This window comes from Hippoglossus stenolepis, chromosome 19 (genome assembly GCF_022539355.2).
Source record: "Hippoglossus stenolepis isolate QCI-W04-F060 chromosome 19, HSTE1.2, whole genome shotgun sequence".
Taxonomy (NCBI): domain Eukaryota; kingdom Metazoa; phylum Chordata; class Actinopteri; order Pleuronectiformes; family Pleuronectidae; genus Hippoglossus; species Hippoglossus stenolepis.
Genome location: NC_061501.1, coordinates 14969419 through 14993572, shown reverse-complemented (window position 1 = coordinate 14993572; position 24154 = coordinate 14969419). Strand labels below are relative to the sequence as shown.

The 24154-nt window shown below is 44.6% G+C and overlaps 2 protein-coding genes across 5 annotated transcripts; one reads left to right on the top strand and one right to left on the bottom strand.

The window, feature by feature from the left end:
- Window positions 1–818: 818 nt before the first annotated feature.
- LOC118098500 (phosphatidate phosphatase LPIN2-like) lies at window positions 819–13746 on the top strand. Of its 4 annotated transcripts, none has more exons than XM_047337894.1 (20): window positions 819–868; window positions 4683–4883; window positions 6337–6423; window positions 6511–6803; window positions 7199–7312; window positions 7483–7609; window positions 7710–8163; window positions 8581–8704; window positions 8943–9130; window positions 9479–9572; window positions 9658–9727; window positions 9806–9889; window positions 10266–10345; window positions 10900–11050; window positions 11131–11279; window positions 11380–11466; window positions 11557–11709; window positions 12336–12450; window positions 12571–12674; window positions 12756–13746. In XM_047337894.1, exons 2-20 carry the CDS (start codon window positions 4692–4694, stop codon window positions 12898–12900), a joined length of 2811 nt encoding a protein of 936 aa, XP_047193850.1. In that variant the 5' UTR covers window positions 819–868; window positions 4683–4691; the 3' UTR covers window positions 12901–13746. The 4 variants fall into 4 exon arrangements, with proteins under 4 accessions (XP_047193850.1, XP_047193848.1, XP_034998264.2 ...); XM_047337892.1 differs by lacking the exon at window positions 819–868 and adding an exon at window positions 2729–3067; XM_035142373.2 differs by lacking the exon at window positions 819–868 and adding an exon at window positions 2730–3067 and having other exon boundaries at window positions 8605–8704.
- emilin2b (elastin microfibril interfacer 2b) lies at window positions 13733–24130 on the bottom strand. Its single transcript, XM_035142372.2, has 9 exons — window positions 23848–24130; window positions 23582–23707; window positions 22867–23045; window positions 20961–22751; window positions 15636–15845; window positions 15495–15548; window positions 15364–15414; window positions 15170–15283; window positions 13733–14774 (listed from the first exon to the last, which is right to left on the bottom strand). Exons 1-9 carry the CDS (start codon window positions 23973–23975, stop codon window positions 14437–14439), a joined length of 2991 nt encoding a protein of 996 aa, XP_034998263.2. The 5' UTR covers window positions 23976–24130; the 3' UTR covers window positions 13733–14436.
- Window positions 24131–24154: the final 24 nt, after the last annotated feature.

Below are 24154 nucleotides of genomic sequence, written 5' to 3'. Positions count from 1 at the left end.
GATTCAGGCGCAGTGTTGTGGAAATGTTCCGCCCTGTTGAGCTGCGCAGGAGCAAATCCCCTGAAATCCTCCACCATCTGCAAAGCTGCTGCTGCTGCTCTGCTGCTGGAGCTGACCCCTGACCTCAGAATGGAGAAGGTGGTAAAATTAACTTTGTCCCAGTAAATGATTATAATAACTGACTGAAAAAATGTAATATATATATATATATATATATATATACGTTATTTTACACATGATTTATATTTTATCTGTGGACCATAGACTGTAAATAAAGAAACAAAGATGCTCACACAGCATCAACTAATTAAATAAAAAACACTGTGTGATAAGAAATGTTTAAAATGACAGAAACCATAGAAACCATTATTTAACACGTGGGCTACTTTGACCTTTTTAATTTGGCCCATGTCCAAAGTGCTAACAAGGTTACAACAATAAAACAAGCTCAACCTTCAGCACACACACAATAACAAGTGGCAGCATGTTGTAAAACTGTATTATAACTATATACATGTACAATGTAACTCTGATAATGAACTTTAGTGTCCTTGTGCGGGAGGTGCAGGATGATCACGTGCAGGCTGAGCGGTGCGGGGTCACGTGGTGCGGCGGCTTCAGCAGCAGCAGAGAGGGAGAGAGAGAGCAGAGAGAGAGAGAGCAGAGAGAGAGAGGGCAGAGAGAGGGCAGAGAGAGAGAGAGAGAGAGAGGGAGAGAGAGAGAGAGAGAGAGAGAGAGAGAGAGAGAGAGAGAGAGCAGACAGAGAGAGAGAGAGAGAGAGAGAGAGAGAGAGATAGAGAGCAGACAGAGAGAGAGAGAGAGGGACAGACTACTCCTGCTGCTGCTGCTGCTGCTGCTGCTGTTGCAGGTACGATCATTTCACCTCTCACTATCCTCTATATACATGTATATAATAATAATAATAATTAAGACTCTGAGTTAGTGTTTGTTAAAGTCTCCTGTGTGATCGTGAACATCGCATGTGAACGGGCGAGAGCGGAAATTAGCGGTGAGCACGAGAGAGGAAACATTGTTTTTACAACAGCAATTTATTTATGTGCAATCTTTCTCTTTCTCTTTCTATGAAAAGATTGTTGTGTGTCCCTGAACGCATCATATCTGTGGAAACCTGCAGGTTCCAACGTCCAACCTTAAGATACAAGTCACATTAACATCATCGACAGGTGCATGTGAGGCTGTGGAGCACAGTTTAAATATGTCATGAACCTCAGATCCTGTGGGGATGATTGTTGCTTGATTGTGTGTTAACAGTAGCCTGTACTCGGATTTAAGAGATGTACACATCAACATACTGCATCACATATGATCTGCGATATGAGAGTCAAATATTTACTGAGATTTATGGTGTTGTGACTCTGTTGCTATTATTTTAATAACTGATTCACTGTATGAGATATTTTAATAGAAAAGTGGTGAGGATTTGTTGCTTCTCTGTTTTAAAAAAAAAATCACTTTTAACTGGAGCTGAACGATATGACTACAAAATATATATGAAGATAAATATTTTCATATATTTCGATAAATGTCAAATTCTAATTTCTGATAATTTATTACAGTTTTATCATCTGAAGTGAATTAAAATTTATTGTAGGCACCAGAATATTGCCGTGTTTTGTTGGTTACACACAGTGGCCATCGATCGAATACTTTTTTTTATTGTATATGTTACTTTGCCGCTTCTTATTTTAAACCAGGGCTGAGCAATATGACAAGAAAGTATATCATAATTTTAATATCAGTCATAATTATCAAGATAAGTGTCACATTACATAAGTGTAAAGACTGATTGTTGCCCCTGAGTGAAGGTTGTGGTTTTAAACTCTTCTTTATTAGCAGAGAATGAAAAATCTGATAAACAGCAAAATATTTTGCTGTATTTTATTTGACGAATATTATATTGGGATAATTGCTGATATGGTTTTATTGCCCAGCCTCACTTTCAATTTAACATTTTCCAGGTTTGAGCTGTTTAGAACCTTTGATGGACTTTTTTTCACAATTTTAAAAATAAATTAATCGTTATCCTTATCTGGATCCTTAATTTACAGTTGAGTCAAAACCCTGTGGTGCTAATTTGATTTGTTTGGTATTTATGTCTGAAATGAAAACATCAGTGACACGACACACTGGCTGACGCAGGCTCACGTTGGACACTTGGACGCATCGAGCAGGAGAAACGTGCAGAGACAGGGAAAGCTAGATTAGTCCTAATCCAGTGAACAGGATTAACACCTCTTTAAGGTCCCCTCTTTCCAAACAGGGAGTGTCATGGGTTGTGTTGGATTCGTCCTCAAACTCTGGCTCGAGAAGGAACCTGGATCTGTCAAGTTTAGGGAGCTCGTTCAACTCATTATCATCTTATTATAATTGTACTGTATCCATGGAGATCAAGTTAATGTGTTGAAACTTTAAACATCAAGCTCAACCAATCACAGGTCGGTCTCAGCTGTCAATCATGACGTTTCACCCGAATTCTATAGTGTCAAATAACCAATTAAAATCAAACTCATCATAAAAACACCTGAACATAGATCGGTGTGATAAGAACTACCTAAAATGACACAAACCAATTTAGAAAATTCATTTGACCTGTATTTTGACCTTTTCGTTTGTTCCATGTCCCATCAACTAACATGGAGGAGACAGGGTTAATGACCCGTACTGCAGACAGCCACCAGGGGGCGATAACAATGATTTGGCTTCACTTTTAGAGAGCAGTCATGTCGTCCTACTTTATTTACAGTATGAGCCACATACCTATTTATCCAAACTCCTCCAGTCTAACTCCCTCAGTGGGTTTGAGTGGCAGTGGTCCCCACCTCAGAGAGAGGGGTTATGTAAGGGCTCAGGCTGGGGGTAGTCCTGTGGCTGTGGGGTTGGAGAGGTTGTGGGACGTGTGGTGCAGGAGCAGGGAGGCTGAGGACGGTCCACGCAGACCAGATCCAGTGCTCCTGTTAGATCTTGTTGGGGACACATGGAGCTCTCGGAGCGGTCACCCATAGAGCAGCAGGGCCAGCGGCTGCACCTGAAGTTCTCCTGGACTCTGGTGAGTTTGGGACTTTTTAAGTCTGGGCCATTATTATTCTCTGCGCTTTATAAAGATAAATGTCTGACTGGACGTTTTAGTAGGAATTTATTTGAAGCGTTCACAGTTTTCCTCTAACAATCTGGTGATAAAAGTATCTGATAGGGCTGCTAGCAGTGATTTTAATCATTGATTAATCTGCAGATTATTGTTGGATTAATCGAATATTGTTTAGTCCAAACAAATGTGAAAAAATTTGTGTCCCAGTTTCCCAGAGTCCAATGTGACGTCTTTGATATTCAAATCAACAAATATGAAACCAATCAGTTTCTGTCACCCAAACACTGAACCTCTGCAGATCTATTATGGGATGTGTTTTATAGTCTCATCCAATGAATGAAATACTTGAAAATGTATTACAAATCAAACTACTTTACCACACACACCAATTATGTTACCATGGAGCAGTTACCCTGTTTATTTGCAACTAGCCACACTGATGTCAAATGAAAGTGAAACCTTTACCTGAGCTGAATAACATGTTGTGGTAGAAACATCTCCATCATGGTATCCGTTGCCATTGTACCCAGTCATACTGTACATACTTTCCCATTGTGGTTGATATAATTTAGTGTTGTTTACTTTCAGCAGATGGATTCTTTTGTATTTTCTCTTTGCCGTCCTCTAAGTTCATTCGAGTTTAGCTGGTGCAGAAGCTGCCAGTCATAGAAACTGAATGGTGTCAAAGTCCATCAGCTGGTATGCAGCTCCGATTTAGTCCATTGTGTTCAATACTGAAACACACACACACACACACACACACACACACACACACACACACACACACACACACACACACACACACACACACACACACACACACACACACACTCACACACACACACACAGGAAAGACACTGAGAACGATTCTGAAAGTCGTGGTTGACGAGGATCAGGTTCATCCACATCCGTCACCGTCCAGTGATCACAGCTGTGTGTAGAAGCGCTGTGACGTCGTGTTGATGCAGAGTTAAGATGCACAGATTCGTTTTTTATTATCATTCAGTCGACCTGGATTCAAACTTTCATGCTCAAATCCATAAGTCTTTGTCCATTACAGATTTTCATTGGCTTTATGTTTTAGAAATCCACCACAGTGACATTGCCCTAAGTCCTTGTAGTCTCATTAGCCAAAGTGAATCATAAATAAACACAAAAAGCAAGTATTTACAGCACATTCAAATCCTTTTAACCTATTTGTTAGACCACAAAGATTGAAAGTCGCCTATTCTATACTCACAGTTAAAGCCACAAGCATTAAACACAAAATTTGGGGTTCACCCTGGACAGATCTCCAGTCCACCACAGGGCCCGACACACAGAAAGAACCATTCACACCTACAGGCTTTTTAAAGCCTCCTATCGACCTAAGCTTCATGTCCATGTGTTCTTTGTGGAGACAGAAACACTGAGTGTCTCCTCTGCAGCCGCCGTGTTGCTGCATTCAAGGACCTGATCAGCTCAGCTCTCTTTTGAGGCGCTGCGTTTAGGGACCAGCTTGACTTTTCTTTGCAGACTTCATGGTGCCTTCTGAGATGTTTTATTCCGCAGGTAATTCAGGTGTGTTTGTGGACAGGTGGACACCATGAACTACGTGGGGCAGCTGGCGGGCCAGGTGCTGGTGACAGTAAAGGAGCTGTATAAGGGGATTAATCAGGCAACTCTGTCGGGCTGCATCGACGTGATCGTGGTGCGACAGCCTGACGGGACGTTCCAGTGCTCCCCTTTCCACGTCCGCTTCGGTAAACTGGGAGTGCTGCGCTCCAGGGAGAAAGTGGTGAGCCAACATTTTGTAGAAGGGAAATAATACAATTTTATTTTTGTTATCAACATGAGTAATTATTGCATTTTTTTTACCAACAATCAGAACCTGTTGTCTCTGTGCAAATCTGGCATTCTGCAGATTAAGGAGGATTAACTGGAGATAAAACGTAATACCTTATTAATTGGGCAACTATTAAAATCTAAAAAAGCTCCATCATTTATTTATCTATCAATAGCTGCACACTGATAGATTTTAGTCCTCCAAGCAAAACAGACTCAAGTGCCTGAGGACAAGAAGTAAAACTGTGACGCTTGAACTATTTCCGTCACTCTGCTTCTCACAGGAGCAGGTCGCCCTCTCGCTCTATTTATAGGCTCTGTGTGTAGTCGTCACTGTGGTGGTGGGACAAACAGGCTAAATCTCATCTTACCCTCTTACTGTCCTCCCACCTTGTTAAGATTCATCCCATTGAAGACGAGTGTCTCACAGAAGAGTCTTATCTGCCACAGACGAGCACGGAGACAGGCCGAGCGGCAAACAGTCACAGATAAGACTGAAAACCCTGTGGGTTCAAAAAACATCCTGTGTCACTGTGAAGGAGACAACCAGGAAGAGTTAAACCATCTTTACCTCTTATTAAATGTCAGTTGTGATCAATTTCACAAGCTGATGCAAATATAATTTAAAAAAAGAAGAATTGGCAATGTAATTGAGGTTTGATGTGAAAAAAAGTTCATATTGGTCTATTTTTGATCGATTAACCAATAAATTGTTTGGGCTTCACAAATTCTAATGAAAAAAGAAAATTGTTTCCCAACTTAGAAGAAATTACTCCAGTTGGTAACATACTTCAGTTATTAACACGTAAACGAATTAAGTTTGTTCAAATTTAAGTTGAAGACTTTGATTTGAAAGAACTTAAATCATTTGTGTGTGACCAATTTTTCAAGCTGGTGAACAATTCTCTTTTTTCAGTAATACGTTGACTTGTTTTTAAACCAATTCAGAGAAAACCCCAGTTTGTTAAATCCAGGGACAGAAGTTGTGGTACAAGCTGTTCCCTGTTTTTCTCTGTGGATTAACTCTAATTCTTCCGGTAAATCTGTGGCACAGTTTTATCCACGAACCGTATTGTACACATTCCTATGGTGCTTTAACACCTCATACATGCTTGTTTAAAACCTGAGGCCAACTGAGGAGAACATGGTGACCTGGCGAGTGTGTATCAAGCTATTTTCAGACTCAGGAAAATGGCTGAAAAATTGGGTCTGGACATTTTCCAGAGTCTGTGTTTCAGATAAGAGGAGCGTAGCAGGAGATTGTCAGATCAAACACATTCACAACAACAGGAAAACGTCCGGAAGCCTGGATAGAGCAAACGAAAATCACGTGTTTTTGTTTGCAACACATCGACATCAACTGTTATCACCAACAGCTCCTGAAGTGTTTTTGTTTGACTCTGCAGATTGACATAGAAATCAATGGAGAACCTGTGGAGCTACAAATGAAGCTTGGAGACAACGGAGAGGCCTTTTTTGTTCAGGAGCACAATGTGAGTTCTGTACAGTAGGTGGTTAAAATGAAGATGTTCACTCGTAGAAATCAATCACGTTGATGCACGTCTCCTCCCCCGACACAGGACATCGTCCCGGCCCACCTGGTGACCTCGCCCATCCCCACAGAGGAGCTTCAGTTCCGGAGCAGGGAGCCCAGATGTGGGGGATCAGCGGCGGAGATCGGTCTGAGTCCGGAGGACCCGGCCTCTGGAAACATCCAGCCCTGCTCCAGCTCAGGAGGCAAGAAGAAGAAGAGGCGCCGGAGGAAGCACAAAGCTGAGCCACGCAAGGAGGAGCAAGCGGCCACAGCTGCAGGCGGAGAGCTGGAGCTGTGTGAGCTCAGTTCAGACGAGGAGCTCAATGCACACAACGGACGGTGAGTGGAGACGTTAGGTCTGTTGCTTAGAATCTCTTATAAAGATGGACGACACGACAGCCCCCCAAAGGTTAAGCCAAAACACCTGGATCGCCCCCTGGTGGAGAACACCTCATAAGCCCAGCCTCCTCCATGTTAGATAATTGGACATGGACACAACCAAAAAGTCTAAATACGCGTTAATACTGTAATCAGGGAAAACATCAGGCTTAGTTCAGGCTCGGACACAATAAACAGAATTCCTGTCCGGTTTGGTTAGTTTTCTCTCAGGCTCGGACCGGTTCGGACAAATTTTTGCACGACAACTCTTTATTCTTTAAATCTTTATTTACAGTCTATTGTTTATTGTTCTTTGTTGTGAACCTTTTGTTGATGTCACCGTCTCCCGTCTCCAGGGCGTCTTCTCTCTCCACGGTGAACAGCAATGACCACAGACAACCTTCCCCCTTCACCGCCCTCGAATGGGACAGCTACCCCTTCTCTGACGGCGACTGGTCCCCCTGCTCCACGTACGACCCCCCCCACACGCTGTCTACTTACACATTTACACTGTTCATACAAGCAGAGAGAAGAAGCAACATTTCAAATTCACTTGATCAAAACAGACAGGGCCAAGTAGAACAACTCACTCCCACCCGGCCGTTACAGCCGACTCAGTGAAAATGTGTTTTTCCTGCAGGAGGGAGATGTCCGAGCCCATGTCCCCCAAGAGCGACTCCGAGCTGATGGTGAAGTCGACAGGGAGCGCGCTCAGGGCCGAGTCCCACATGCAGTGGACGTGGGGGGAGTTTCCAGAATCTACCAGGGTAACGGCTCAGATCTAGACTCGTAGAATCCGCTTTAAACATATATATTATATCTACGTATATTAAAGCTTTACTTTGTGCCGCACTGTCTTTCATTCAGGTCAACAAGAAGGACAAACCCGTGCCAAAGGTGTTGACCATCACTCCCTTGGGGAAAACACATTTCAGGGTTATCTTGAGCTCCGAAGAGATGGAGGAGGGGTCGAGGGAAAGAGCGAGGGACACGTATCCCATTTGCAGTATTGTTAAACCAGAGCCTCGCACCATCAAACCACAGCCCGCTGGAGCTTCGCAGCACGATACAAACATCGAACAGCACCAACCCGACCTCTCAAATTCAGCGTGCAGCAGTTTCACCTCTGAGCCGTTTCAGAATAACTCCGACCCCAACACAAAAAATGAGCGGAAGACCCGGTGGACGTCCTCGCCGCCCGGCCGCAGGGAGAGCCGCTCTGCTGCCAGCGGAGGCAGCAGAGCGGCCGGAGACTCTTCGGCAGTTTGTGTCGAGACAGAAGCTTCGTCCAAACCCACAGACTCCCCTTTGGGCAGGAGAGGTAACATAGCTCACTTCGTTTTATAAAAACAATGAGGTACACAAACCAAAAAATGACCTTTAATGAAAAGAGACTTAAGGACAAGTGTCTGTATAGGGACCAGATGAAACTTGTTGGAGTGGGGAAAACGCTGCAATACCCTCGTCCTAATTTCTCAAGATAATGCAGTATATTTATGTTTATATATGACAAGATGAAAATGGTACCAAAAAAAAGAAGCAAATAAAATAAAAAATACGTTTTGGATAAATTAGTCCTAAGAAGTGAAGAAGCATTGTTATTTGAATGTCTAAGACTACATGATGGTTGTCAACAAGGAGTCTTCAAGTGAGTGAATGATAACAGGAAGGATGTGGTTTCTGTCTGGGCCTGAGTAGAAAAAAGGAAGTGAAACTAATGCATTCAGCGTTTTCTCAGCAGACTCGTCTTCGTTTCACTCAGGTGTGAGGAAGAGGAGTCAGCATCAGGGCCCTGAAGACATTTACCTGGACGATCTGAACGCACTCGAGCCGGATGTGGTCGCCCGCTACTTTCCCAAGAGGTACAAACCAATAAAGTCGTATTCACTTCCTCAAACGGCTGCAGCAAGCAGGCAAGACCGTCGCAGGTTAAAGTGACACCAAGCAACTTTTTATATTACCTTAAAATAGCTGCTTCAAAATTAGTTTGATGAGAATCAGCTCCAGCAGGTTGAAGAATAAAGCTGAACTGTGAAAATAAGTCATATCATAGAAACTGAGTGACTTTAATGTGTTAAACTGGAGCGTGTGTGTTTCCAGTGAGTCCGAGCAGGTTCCTAAACACTGGGTGGAGATGGGACGGCGCTCTGGGTCTCAGTCGCCACAGTCGGTGGGCAGCGCCGCAGCGGACAGCGGCACCGAGTGTCTGTCCGACTCTGCCGGCGACCTCCCTGACGTCACGCTGTCGCTGTGCGGAGGCGTGGGCGAGAACTGTGAGATCCCTAAAGGTAATTCATCATGTGTATTACAAACTATTATTATATTGATTTCTCATACAGGAAGTTCAAAGTTAGTTTGTATTTCAGGGATTTAAAATAAAAGGATTTCCATTAAATCCCTTTAATCTGCCCCGCATGTTACTTTCTAGTGACATATGTTAATTTTACCCTTTTATCTACATGTGTAGATTTCTATTTCTTTATTTCAATGTGACAAATTAAGCTTTAAATCTTTGAAATCCTTCTATGTGTGAATTAAATTAGGCTGAATTACATATTGAATTTATTTGGACTGTTTGCGCTCTGCTGACTGACTTTCTATCTCATAATGAGGCTTTTATGTTTCATTTATTCCAGAAAAATTCATGGAGCACATCATCACCTACAACGAATTCGTAGAGAATCCAGGGATCATTGATAATCCTAATCTGGTGGTGAGGATTGCAAACAGGTGAAGCTTCCTCCTCTCTAATCCACACTCTCTCTTGTTACTAATTGAGTGCACATCACGGCTCACAAGCTTTCTCTCCCTCCAGGTATTACAACTGGACTCTGGCAGCACCGTTGATACTCAGCATGCAGGCTTTCCAGAAGAATTTACCCAAGGTATCCTCTGGTGTGATGTGTTTTTTATCCAGCGTCAGCACATGACATCTGTTTACACATGACATATTTATTCTGCAGGCGACAGAGGAGGCCTGGGTGAAGGAGAAGATGCCCAAAAAGTCCGGACGCTGGTGGTTCTGGAGGAAGAGCAGCGTGAAGCAGGTATCAAACGTGTGACTCGGCCAATAATCTGCAGGCAGCGTAATGAGTCACAACTCCGTCTGTGTGTGTGTGTGTGTGTGTGTGTGTGTGTGTGTGTGTGTGTGTGTGTGTGTGTGTGTGTGTGTGTGTGTGTGTGTGTGTGTGTGTGTGTGTGTGTGTGTGTAACACTGCAGAGATCAGTGGGGATCCCACACTGTTTAAGTATATTTGCATTGTAAATATGACACAAATGAGCCGGTACAACAAATTCATCCTCCTGATTTGCATCATTATGTAAAGACTAATTTATATCTTGCATTTCACTGCCCATTGATTTTAACGATAGATTCTTACGTCACGTCATTAAAAGGACGATAATATCTCCTCCTCTCCTCAGTCGTCAACAGAGACAAAGCTAGAGAGACAGGAGTCGCTGACCAGGGAGAGTCCAGCCCTGCACCAGGCCCCAGAAACACAGTGAGTCAGCAGCAACTCACACACACACACACACACACTCACACACTCACACACACACACTCACACACTCACACACACACACACACAACACACACACACACACACACACACACACACACTCACACACTCACACACTCACACACTCACACACTCACACACTCACACACTCACACACACACACTCACACACTCACACACTCACACACTCACACACTCACACACTCACATCACACACACACTCACACACTCACACACTCACACTCACACACAGTGTTGGGTAAACATGTGCCACAGAGGCTGGGATAGCATGAAGATTTTGAACAATTTACACATAAGCAGCTATTTCGATTCTTCTTTTTGCTTTGATCTCAATATCTTTAAGGATTTTTTTTTCGTTTTTAGAGTAAAGTTATGAGTTAAAAACAAAAAAAAGCTAATTTTGTACCTAAAAAGCCACAGCTACTCGCAGGCGATGAGCTCTGCTGCCCTCTGGTGACCGTAAATCACTCTTCTACTCTACTCGTCCTGCTTCAGACTGCGTTCTCTCTCCCACAGGCACAAAACATCCGAGTGGTCGAGCGATGACGAGACTAAAGAGCTCAACGCCGCGGCACCTGCTCTGATGCCTAATGAGCGTGAGCAGACAGAGGACCCGGCGCCTTGTCCCTCCTACAAGAAATCCCTCCGCCTCTCGTCTGACCAGATAGTGAGACCACCCAGCACTCATTTACTTTGGCTAAAACTGTGGTGATTGTTTTTCTAAACTCTGAGTATTTTCTCTCACAGTCCAGGCTGAAGCTCAGGGACGGGCCTAATGACGTCAGCTTCAGCATAACCACGCAGTACCAGGGCACGTGCCGCTGCGTGGGAACCATCTACCTGTGGAACTGGGACGACAAGGTCATAATCTCCGACATCGACGGCACCATCACCAAGTATGGGAACATCCAAAACTTGTATTCCAGTCTATTCCCAGGCAGTTAAATCCCCCTGGATAAGATGATGTTTACTACCCAGATCATTTCCTTCCCACAGATCCGACGTGTTTGGTCAGATTCTGCCTCAGCTTGGCAAAGACTGGACTCACCAAGGCATCGCTAAGCTCTACCACTCAGTGCACGAGTAAGACCGACGACTGTGAACTAAAAATGGTAAAGATGGCAAATCTGATCGAATAAATCTAATCTATCAATGACTATCTTCCCTCTTCAGGAACGGGTACAAGTTCCTGTACTGTTCGGCCCGAGCGATCGGCATGGCTGACATGACGCGGGGATATCTGCACTGGGTGAACGACAGGGGGACCCTCCTGCCTCAGGGGCCCCTCATGCTCTCCCCCAGCAGCCTCTTCTCTGCCTTCCACAGGTGGGAAACCTCGTCCCTGAGCATCATCATCGTCTGGATGAGACACAGTAAAGATGAAATAAGACCTCTGGTCTCTGGAGATAACAGTAGTGTTATTAAAGCCAGAAGCAGGCGGTGTCTGTGTGTGTATGTGTACAAAATAACTCAACAATGCACTGACGGATTTACACCAAACCTGGTGTGAACATTATGAGGGTGTTTATCTCAAGGTGATTAACTTTTGGAGTTTAAAGGTCAAAGGTCAAGGTCAACAAAATGTGATCTTTAACAAAATTCACATATATATCTCCACAAATAATCGAGCTAGAGAGACAATGTCAAGATTTTATGTCATAAAATATGTGACCCAACAATTTTCTACAGGTATCTCTTTATCCTATAAGACAGGACCTACAGCTTATATAGACAGCTTTGTCTTTGCTCAAATTAAATCTAAAGTACTTGTTACATCATCCTGAATAATTCTTAAAATCCTCAGACTTTACTGCAACATTTGATTTATTCTCTCAGATTTTTAACGCGTAATATCCCGTTATTATGGTTATTTTGTGGATTGTTTTTGATGCCCACCGACTCAAATGAAGCCGTCAGAGTCTGTAACACTTTATTTGTAATTCTCTTGTCAGAGAGGTCATAGAGAAGAAGCCGGAGAAGTTCAAGATCGAATGTCTCACCGACATCAAGAACCTGTTCTTCCCAAACACGCATCCCTTCTACGCAGCCTTCGGAAACAGAGACAGTGTAATGTTTAATCATTTTTTTCTCTTTCCCTCTACGGATTATATTTTATTAAAAGTCAAGGATTTGCTGACCACAATGAAAAATGATCCTTATTGTCTGTTTCTTTCTTCCTGTCTTTAGGACGTCTTTGCCTACAAGCAGGTGGGTGTGCCCGTGTTCCGGATATTCACCGTGAATCCCAGAGGGGAGTTAATCCTCGAGCAAGCCAAAGGAAATAAAACATCGTAAGTACCGAATCACCACTGGAGTCAGTGTTTTTGTTTCAGTATTTATTCATTTTTTACTTTATTGTTGTTTCTGTGTAGTTACAGTCGGCTGAGCGAGCTGGTGGAGCACGTGTTTCCTCTGCGGAGCTCTGAGCACAGCGCCACCTTCAGCTGCCCAGAGTTCAGCTCCTTCTGTTTCTGGAGGCAGCCGATCACCGAGCTGTGTTTAGAGGAGCTGCTGTAACTCAGACTGGTGCTAATGTTATTGATTCATTACTTGAAATCAACTGAACTGAGCTGTGATCTATTTTACACATCTGTATGCACTGACTTCAAACTGACTGAATCCAGTCTCTCCTCCACACACCGACTCAAGCACTTATTTAGTCAGTGGAGGTTAAACTTTTCTTAGAATGTGATCAGTATGAAATTTAAGTACTTGACTGAAGTGGAACATTATCTGCCTGACTTAGGAACCAAACATCCAGTACATGGAGTATTTATCGCCCTAGACGTCCCATTAAAGGCCTTATTTGCTCTGTGATGGTTATTTACTGTATATGAATCATATATCTCTGCTCCAGAGCTTTAGGATTTTGCAATATGATGCTAAGGAGAAATGTGAAATGATTTTTCACAGGTGAGAATTTGTAGAATCTGGAGGAAAAAGTTCTTTCTGAACTGGAGCTGCTGCTGCTGCTAGTTAAAGTATTACATCAAGAAAAACTGTTTTTGACAAATTCTGGAACTCATCTTTGAGACATTTCTGCCGGACTTGTGAGAGCTGCAGTATGATATTAATGTTCTGCCAATTTTCTTTCCATGCTCGGTAACAGCTGCTGGTTAAATTGAATGCCTTCTTTCTATGAAAGTGATAAACTTTGTGTGACAGGAACACACAGTATTAACTCTTTAGTTTTACTTTGTGAAACTTTACAATGAAGAACTTTTGCTGCTGCTGCTGCTGGATGTGTTTCCTGCTGATGTTTCTACCTTGTGTTGATCCAAGGTGTCAAACCTATAGATTCTTGTGTGTGTAAAGTGTTGTCACTGTAAAAGTGTTCAATAAAAAGTATTTTGTTGAATGGTTCTTTCATAAAAGCTCAAAATGTATTGTGCAAAACTTATTTACCAACTGATTTTTGCCCAATAATTAACAAATTCAATGAACTGGAATTAAAATTGTAACACTTACAAACCATTAACATCAGAAATTAATTAGGTTTTTTTTATATTAAAGGAGATATATTATGCGTCTGTCTCTTTAAGCCCCTCCCTTCCGATGAAGCCAAGTCTGCTCTGATTGGCCTGCTGGCTCGCTCTTTTGGGATTGGTCCACCGCTTCCAGCACGTGTAGGAAATGTCGGCCTCCTCGCTTTACCTGGCGTTGTTAGGGGATGTGCATGACTATAGGCTAGGTGTGCATTATGAACATGTGGGGCACTGTGATGTCATGGACGTATTGTGCGGATGTCTGACGACTGACTTCTGTTTTTATAACTTTGAGGAACTTTTACATTCATAAAAAAACCTTTAAAGAAGAAGTTAATACGTATTGTGTTTAATTAAATATGTGTATTTGGTTGGTTTAGGTTGTAAACAAACCTTTACAATAAAAAATACAATTTCACTAATATAAATGCACTATATATTAGTACTCATGATAGAAATAATCTCTTACTTCGGTTCTGGCTAAATAATTTGTCTTTCCCTCGATAATACACACCGCACTGTGTCTATGGCTTATATAAGGTCTCAGCTGTCTCTGGAAGTGGCGGGGCTACCGTTTTGACAGGCTGGGGTAAAGAAGCACGGCGCTGAAAGACGACAGGATCTCAGAGGAGGAGGAGGCCGAGGTGGCGAGCTTCCCGGCCGTCAGGACGAGTCCCGCTCGGTCTCCTCGCTTCAGTGAGAGGACCAGACTCAGCGAGGTCGGACTGCTGCAGTTACACTGTTGGTGGGACGTTGGCACAGCCGCTCCGGACAGGAAACCCGTGGAGTCCAACCTCTGGATGCTCCGATTGGACACCGAGAGGACGGCCTCGACCTTCTCACCTCGCTGGGCTGCGAGCACGGCACTGACCAGGTAGCGGCCGTCTGTGGGAGCCGTGAAGACGCCTGAGGACGCAGGGGGGAGACATTATTACTTCATCATGCAGACTGGAGGAGGTGGGGATTCGAACCATCGACCTTCTGGTTAATGGACGACACGCTCTACCTCCTGCCCGATTTTCATAAACAATAAAATCTTCACTAGGCTTCTTGCCGCTGTTCTCTGGATCATTTATTCAGTATATATTGAATATTTTGACGTTTGAGCTTGTTTGTAGAACAAAACGTGGCCTTGGGTGTCGAAACAATTAATCAATTAATAAAAATAATAATTGTTATATGACTCACAGACCAGTGGGTGTCGCCACTTGGTTGCAAAAAAAATCAAATGCATTAGAGTGAAAAACCTGCGTCTCTGTGCTTCATGGTTCGGGCCACAGCGACTTAAATATAAAAGTTACCTGTGTGAGGGTCGTAGTGTCCTCCGTCATTGACCAACACCTTGTTGAATCGAATGATTCCGACCTCTCCTTGGAACGATGGAAGAGTCAGACCGGCTGAGAACGACACCTCACCTGAACATGGGAGAGGAAACTTCACAAACTAATAATCGTTACAGTGACAGAAGCAGGATCGATAATCAATCAATTCTGACTTGAACTCGTGGCAGGTTCCTGTGGTGAGGGTCCGTGGGGCAGGTTCATATCTGATGATCAAACAAAAATATTGTAATCCACCCTTTAGAGGCTTTATTGTATTGTATTGTTATAAAATCTAAGTATTTACCTGAGATGTGTGGCAAGCTGGTCATTAGTGAGTCAGTAGATTTGACTGGAGAAGCTGGGAATTTAACAAAACGATGAGAAACCATTAACCAGTGTGGGAAACATGCAGGACAGAGTTAATGCGCATGTGGGCGTCTCACACCTGGAGCTCCAGCAAAGCCCTGAACAGGCATCAGGCTGCCGCTGGTCCCCTGGGGCAACTTGGACGAGGTCATCTTGCCGGGGGGACCCGCCTCTCCGGTCTCCATCACAGGTGGCTGAGGGAGAGAGGCGTCCACGGGGACCACAGGCACCACGAGGCCTTTACTTGAACCCTGGGAAAGTCCTGCGTCGTCCACTGCGACCTGAACACCTGACAGGGACAGATACGGCGTGAGCGATGGGGTCACGGCTGCAGGTCAGGCCGAGACAGATGTGCGGAGGTCAGACGAGTTAACGGAGCAGCTGGTTTCTTAGAGAACCAGACCTCACCCCTCCTCACTCTGTAATATCTCCCCCATAAATCCAGACGAGGAGCTTTCAATTACGAGCAGAGGAGACAAATCACTGTCAGGTTTATGAACTTGTGACTATCTAGGTGCTGCAAGAGTCTGATGAACGTGACCTTTTAAAACAACTGTAGTTATCTGTAGTTGTGATTTTTAAATCTTGTGAACTAAGAATATTTAATGGAAACTTAGCAATGTATTTGGTGCAAGGACTTGATTATGTTTCAAAATTGTGAATTTTGACCAGAATGGCCAGCTGTGGTTTAGGAAGGGGGGGGCAGGTCGTCCACTAAACAGAAGGTCACTGGTTTGAGCCCCGCCTCCTCCTGTCCACATGCCAAAGTGTCCTTGGGCAAGACACTGAACCCTGAATCGCCCCCGACGGCTGTGACAGCATGTTGATGATGTGTGATAGAAAAATGAATGGGTGAATGCAACTTGTACTGCAAAGCACTGAGTGGTAGATAAGACTGGAGAAGGTCTGAATAAATAATGTTAATTTACAATTAAAGATTGGTAAACATAACTAATGGTAACCGTCCACATGTGGAAAACACAGGTTACATCCCTCCGACTCTGTAAAGTAGTGACACTTATCTGAACATCTAGATGTTTAACTGCAGGTGATTTAACTCAAAACTTAGTAAATAGTCCAAGATCTGTTCGAATCTGACGTCTGCACTCACCATAAATCAAACCTTGGCCCCGAGGTACCGTCTCTCACAGGGAAAACATGTAATTACATGTGATGTTGTCACTGTCACTTTGTGAAATGCAAGAAACGAGCATTTATGTTCAGGGTCGACTCTCATTAACAAACACAGTGATTATCTGAGCCTGTCTTTTGGACACAAAGAGAGACAATGACAGACCTCTGCCCTCATCATTTGAAACTACATGTGCCGCTGCATTCCTGAGAACCACGGCAGAGACCAACCCTGGAGTTTATCAACAAATCAAACCTCCTGGCTCGAGGGCACTTAGTCGCTGTTGCTCTCTAAGCCAACAGGCCCCAAATCTGCTGCTCCGAGAGGGAACACCAGCACATAAAAGACATACCGGCAGCATACCAGGGCCCGGCCACATGTTCAATCACCAGAGGGCCTGTCCCCTCACCCCGGGAAAAGGGTCATTTAGTGCAGAAGCCAGAAGCGTCTGCCTGTTAAACACAACATGTGGAGCGGGACGGATGTGTAACCATATAAAAAGAGCACAGGGGGTATGTCTGCGCGTAGCCACACATGTGAATGTGTTTCATTGGTTTCGTTTGTTAGCCGTGTCGCTCCTCGTATTTAAAGCACGTGCCCCAGTGAGTGGGCTTTGATGGGAGCAAATGAAAACGGCTTTCGGTACCTGGAGAAGAAGAAAGAAGAGGCGAGCGCAGGATGCATGCGAGGGAGTTTGTCGTGATGAAAGAGGTGAGCGGTAAACAACTGCAGCTGGATCTGCTGTGGACCATAAACCCTCAGCACAGAGCAGCATGGGAAACCCTCACTCTGTCGTTAGTCACTTATCCCCACCGCCTCCCACACCCTCCCCCGGGGACGCAACAGCCCCCTGTGCCACAATAAAGGCCATTTTCCGCATTACATACCACATTATGATGACTGCGGGGCAAGACTTGGTGTGTGCTCACTTTATGAGTCACTGTGACCGAAAACACATTGAACGCCTCAGACTTTGATTCAGGAAAAAATAAATCCAGAATTTATGGCCAAGCAGAAAAAGGAAAAGAGTCAGAACATCAGATAATGTGACACCGACACTGTCGCGTTAAATGAGCGGAGGCAGACAAACACTTCTGGACGAGAGCATTCTGTCAGGCCCCGTCTTGTTTCGGGCTCCTGAGGGTTATCATGGTTGGCCGCTGAGCAGAGTGTGTCACCCGACAAGTCTCCTTATCCGTCGTTGACCTACGAGCCGAAACCACTGAGCTTTGTCAAAAGCAGGAAAGCATCTCAAGATGTCCCCATAATGGAGCCCGACTGAGCTGTGGGAAGAACATAGACGCCGCCCTGTCAAACACAATGAGAGCGATGTCCTTCAACACAAGTGCAGGGATCAGGAGAAATATATACGCTTTACATGTGGAGGCTGACACACGGAGGAAGTGACCGTCTCTGTGTATGTAAATACTCGTATACATGAGTATACAATGAGGGTCCAGAGTGGGCATGTGTTTACATTCAGTGATTCTCACAAAAACACTCAGTGTGAATCCTTCACGTGTTGAAAGCATTTCCTCGTAAAACATTTATGAGCAAAAAATGATTTCTTTAGAATAATTCAAATTGTTATAGACTGTATAAACATGGACGACATGACGGTGAAGTGAAGCCAAATCATCTTGATCGCCCCCTAGTGGCTGACTCCAGTATAGGTAATAACCCTGCCTCCTCCATGTAGGTATATGGGACCGTAGACTATACATATAAAGATGGACGACATGAATGCTCAGTAAAAGTGTAACCAAACTGTCTCAATCACCCCCTAGTGGCTGGCTGTGGTATCAGTCATAAAACCCGCCTCTTCCATGTTAGTGGATGGGACATGGGCCAAGCTGAAAAGTCATAAATACATGTAATACAATAATGTTTCCTCAATTTTGTTTCTGTCATTTTAAGTATACTGATGTCTCGTGATTGACTCATGATTGGTCAAGATCACGATCGGCTCCACCCCCCGATCGCCACTGCGCTCACTCCGGCTCCAAATGTGCCAGATGGCAGCGTTCCTGTCCAGAAAAGTTTGGCTTGATCTCTGGATACTGGGAGGAAGTGGGGAAACGTCATGTTTATTCACAGGCTATTGATGGACCAAAGTAAAACGTCAAACGCTAAATAAAGCAACAAAATCAGTTCAAGGATGACATATTGCATCTCTCCTCACCCCTTCCCTCACCCTCTCGTCTGAGGTTAATGGCGGGTATGACATCATGGTGAACACACTGACATGTTGCCCTGGGGACCCCAGAGCAGCTCTGGCTGTTTACACTATTTGTTTAAACAGAAAAGGAACTCAACCGTGGAAGTTTAAAATGTGAGAAAGCTGCAGATGGGACTGACGAAACGGGAGAAAAAACGTGACTGTGGACTGGGAGGAGAAGCAGTCGTTAAAATTTCTGTGTAGTCGCACCACTAAAAGAACAACAGAAGCATTTGGCTCTGAAATAAAGACGCCCACGAGTGGTCCTTATGGGGTTTGTTGATAAGCTGTGTGCAGATCTCCCTCTAAGGACCCCTCCAAGCAGTGTTTTCCACCCTCTTCAGATAAGCAGGGAGGGAGACATTAGGATGAGGTAGCAGAGACACAGAGCCAAGCACTGAGTGGCCCCTAACATCGCTGAGAGAGAGTGGAAATCATGATTAATCGTGCAGTACTTCCCAATGACAGAATGATGAATTAAATGCAAAATTATGACAAGAACCACTGGGTGGAGTGGCAACATTTCTCCACCAGTACTGATTCATTATTTGGCAAGAATGAGTAAACTGGCATCTGCAAACTACAGAGAGGAATCGGAAGAAAAGCTGAAACATATCTTGATGCAAAGCCTCTGGCCTGACTTGTAATGGGACCAGAAGAGGGACTAGTTCTTTCCAGCTCACCTCCCTTGGGACTCTGGACTGGATCACATGATGCATCACCTGCCCCATAAACCAGCATCTGAAAACTAACAGGTCCCAGAGGAAGAGATTGGCTTGTAAACATCATGTGTGAGCTTCCGGTTCGCATTTACAACAATGAGGCTCCGAGGTCCAGCTCGGTCTCCTAGGTGGTGTCATTAATGAGCAGGCTCATATGAGAAGTATGCAACACATGGTCTGATAGGGAGAACTATCAAATATGCTCACAGCCACATGTCCAGCATCAGTGATACTCAAATGTCAACGGATCCACATGTTGACGCTGTGTGTACAAGTTCAGCCTGATGTCCTCAAAGCAACGCAAATATTTTACACCCCGACCAATAAAAACTACACATATATTGGGAAAGAGATTGTGGGCGAACGAAGACACAAATCAAATCTTGGATGCACAAAAAAGCCAAGCGAACACCATGTCGTTGAGCCAAGGCATTGCTCAACACAAGTGGGCTCTATTAAATCGAGCATGTGTCTTCAATCAACCCAGCCTCCTTACACTCTCAAACACTGTTTAATGAAACTCCAACCTCATCTCACTCTCAAACACACAACGATACTGAAACCTCTCCAACAACACAGTCAGCCCTGGGACGAATAACCGGGCTCCGGTCCGAGTTATGATCTAAAAGGAAAGGACGTATTGCAGCTATTTGAAGTTCTACAATGGAAAGTTTTAGTGGGTAATAAATCAGATTTAGCTGGTATTTATAATAAACTGACAGGATGTGGCAGCGGCAGTAACCACAAGTAACGTTTATAGGATAGTAGTAAATACTTACATGTTGTACAACAGTAGCACGAGTAGAGTCGGGAATGTCTGCTTTACATTAGCTAACATTAGCCAAGAAAAGCTATAGTGTTAATACCAACTAAGGGAGTACAGCAGCAAAACTGTTGAAAAGAGTGTGTTTTAGTGTTTTAACTTTTCATTTGCAAGATTAAGGACATCTCCTTCCGTCTGTCTGTGGCTCGAAAACTGTCCATCCTATAGGCTTCACACTTGGCCACACAAGACATTCAATATTTTGAAACGGCAATGACAACTGATTCGGATTCAATAATTCAGGGTTCTATGTACTGAATCTCTTTGTACCACAATGGTGGTGTTGCTTCAGGGTTCTGTGGACTGAGTCCCGCAGCCAATGTTTATTTGCCTTGGATAAATTAGTGCATGCTACTTTTGTAGTTTCAGAAGGAAAGCTGCAAACGGAATGATTAGAACGGGCACTGCACTAATTAAACGTTACATGGTGCTGCTATAAAAGCTAAATGATGGGAACAAAGTGATGGACCACACCATTAGGTGAGGATTGTTTTGAGTTTGCAGCTTACCTGTCTTCTCAGAGTTGTTGTCCGTTAGCACCTGAAGGTCTCTGGCTATGTTTGCGATGTGGTTCTGGAGATTCAAGCAAGTTCCCCTCACTCCTCCAATATCTTTTGTATGAGCTCTGACTATGCCGTTCAGCTGGTTGACACAGGTCCACAACGCAGTGACGTGTTTATTCAGCCCCTCTTTGATTCTCTGGAGGCTAACAGAGATCGGATCCAGCTTGCCGCATAAATCCTCCATGCGAACGATGCGGCTGTCCATGTGGGCAATCTCCTTACCGACGTCTTCAGTTTTTCCCCTGCACTCTTCGGACTCGGCTTTCACCTCCGTGCTCAGCCCATCCAGCCGCTCTCTGAGCTCCTGATGCTGTGTTCTGTGGAGCTCTGAAAGGTCCTTGAGCTCCTGCTCAGCTCCTGTTTTAACTTGACCCCAGGTGGAGTTGAGGCTCTGCGAGGTCAGGGACTGCTGATTGACTACATCTGATAAGGAGTCCTCCAATATGCCCATGCGGCTTCTCATGGAGCTCAGCTCGTTGTTCGCATTCTCAATGTGAGTGCTGTAGTTGACGAGTTGTCCCTCAATGGCTCCAAGGCCATTTAACTTGACATTTAGACTCATCTCCATAGCATCAGTAGCAGTTTTGCAGCTCTGGAAATCTTGCTGAAGGTTTTCTGCAACAGCTAAATTAACCTTGTGCTCATTGGACTGTAACTGGTCCAAGATGTTGAGTCTGTCCTCCAGAGTCTGAACAGAGCTCTTTAGAGAGTTCATGTCCCTCTGCTGTGCGTCCTGACTCACCGGCTGAATCCCTGATTGGGAGTTGGTGCTTATATCTACCAACAGTGTGGTGAGTTGATCTTCCATAGAGGCCAGCTTGTCCTCCAGAGTCCCCCTCAAGTCTTTAATGGCCTCTGCCCGCTCTTTCCTCTGCTTTTCCTCCACCGAGAGGCACTGCTCTGTCACAGTCTTCTGAGAGGAGTTCAGATGGATCTCAAGGTTTTCTACACGAGCGAGAACAGAGTCAGATACACGAGTGCCTTCTTTTTCTGGATATTCCAGCTGGGTTTTAAGGTCCTGGATCTCCTGTCGAAGGTCAGTTTCCTTTGAGTCCATGAGCTCAGCCAGGCTCAGGTAATTGGCCTCTGTTCCCTCACATTGCTCCTGAACCGACATGATTTTATAATCACAAGCATTCTTCAAGTCTGCAAGTTTGATTTCCATGCCTTCCATCAACTCCTCTCTCAGAGCATGGATCTTAGCGTCCAGGTAGGCACGCAGGTCTGGATCACTGGCTGGGGGAGTAGGAGGAGGTGAAGACGATGGATTCTGACCTGCCTCCATCAGCAGACGAATCTGTCCATCATGACGGTCGACGCGGCCCAGCAGGTCATCCAGGGTATTGGTCTTAGACGCTAGATCGTCTGTGACCTGGGTAATCTTGTTCATAACTTCATCCATTGGCGTTATCTCGTGGTTGGGGAAGATGTCCTGCAACTGGAAGGCGTGGGTTTCTGTGCCTCGTGCACCTGCAGGTTCTCTGACGTTATTCAGCAGCGTGATGAGCATTTTACTGGCGTCCTCCTGGAAATCCAGCCTCAGATTGGAGGTCATGTCTGTCATTCTTGCCTGCATGTCAAGGACCATCTGGGACAGTTGCTGCACCTCCTCCTCCAGGTGTTGAGCCCTTTGAGATCCTCCGTGACCCCCGAGTGGTCTCTGAACTGTCTGACCTCCAAAGTGCCCCTCCCCTACCCATGGATGATTTCTCTGGCCATCTGCTGGCTGCTCTGGAGCTATAGGGAGAAATCCCAGAGGGTTAGGAGACAGCAATATGGATTATCTCGCATTTTAATTTGTGCGATGGTGAATTTCATGCTGCATTTTCTCATTTCTAATCATATATTTTACCTTGTGGGACTGGAATATGTCCAGTGGAGGGTGCATGAGGAAAATTCTCTACTTGGAGTATCCTGAAGTCTTTCACCTCCATGCAGTCATGGCCCTGGTACCCCGGGCAGCACCTCCACTCCAGCTCAGTGACAGTCTTGTATGCAATCTTATACGTGGGCCTGAAGTGCGTCCGGTATCTGGAAGCATTTAAACAGAAAAACAGAAAGTACTCTGGTTTTCTACAAATGTAACCTTGGAACAACAAAGTACTAGTAAATAATGTTTGTTGATGACTGAGTCTAAACAAACAGAGTCACATTTGCAGTTAATTAAGCGTGCAGTTGGCAGGAAGCTGTTTCAGACTTGCCACCATGATTGAGTGGAAAGTCATCCAGTGATTGAGTGCATCTCAGGGTTTGTTGCTCAATCCACACTCAAGCAAAACAAAGACAGCCCATGTTTGCCATTCGTTAAATTTAACACAAATGCCTGAATATTTGTCTGCTTTATAAGTAAAAGACTCTTCTAAGAGTAAATCTCTTTCACATTAGTCCAAAAATTAAGATACATTCGTTTCATATTCATGCGTAGACATCAATGTTAATGGTGGATCAAAACATCACTTGTGATTTTTCGGACCCACAATGTTTGATAGTAGCATGAAGTATCCCAATATACTGTTTAACAAAAGTAAAGAATATCCACCCAGAGTGCACGACTCCGGGGAACTTACATCACTTGTTGCGCACAGTCTGGCAGCTCCGGAGGACACGGGAACAGCTCCGGCTGCACGAAGCTGTCTGTGCCTCCCACGACGGCACAGCTCACGTTCTTGTGCACAACGTAGGCGCACCAGTTCCTGCAGAAAACCCGTGTTAATCACTCAGTTGCTGCATCCTCACACTAACACGAAGTAGAACTGGAGCTCATGAACACATCATTTTTTACACACATGCATTTTATTCATATGCAAAGTGTGTAATAATCCAGTTTACTCACTTGTTTCTCTGTCGTGCGTCTGTGCCAGAATACGCGTTTCCCTGGAACCTGCCGTGTTGGAAAGGTGTCCCAGTGGTGAGAGGGATTAAAATGAGAATAAGTGTAAAACCACAAAGTCCGTGCGTCATGGTTGAAATGTTGAAAAAGCTCCTCAGGTTGAGATCAGTAGTCGTGAATGTCTGCGGGATCAGTGGAAGCACCGCGGGTTCTTCCTCCTCTCGCTGGTGCGCACAAGCTCCTCCAGCGTCTTTGGATGTGACGTTGCGCAGACCCCCTCCAACACTGACGGACGTTTTCCGTGTTCTCA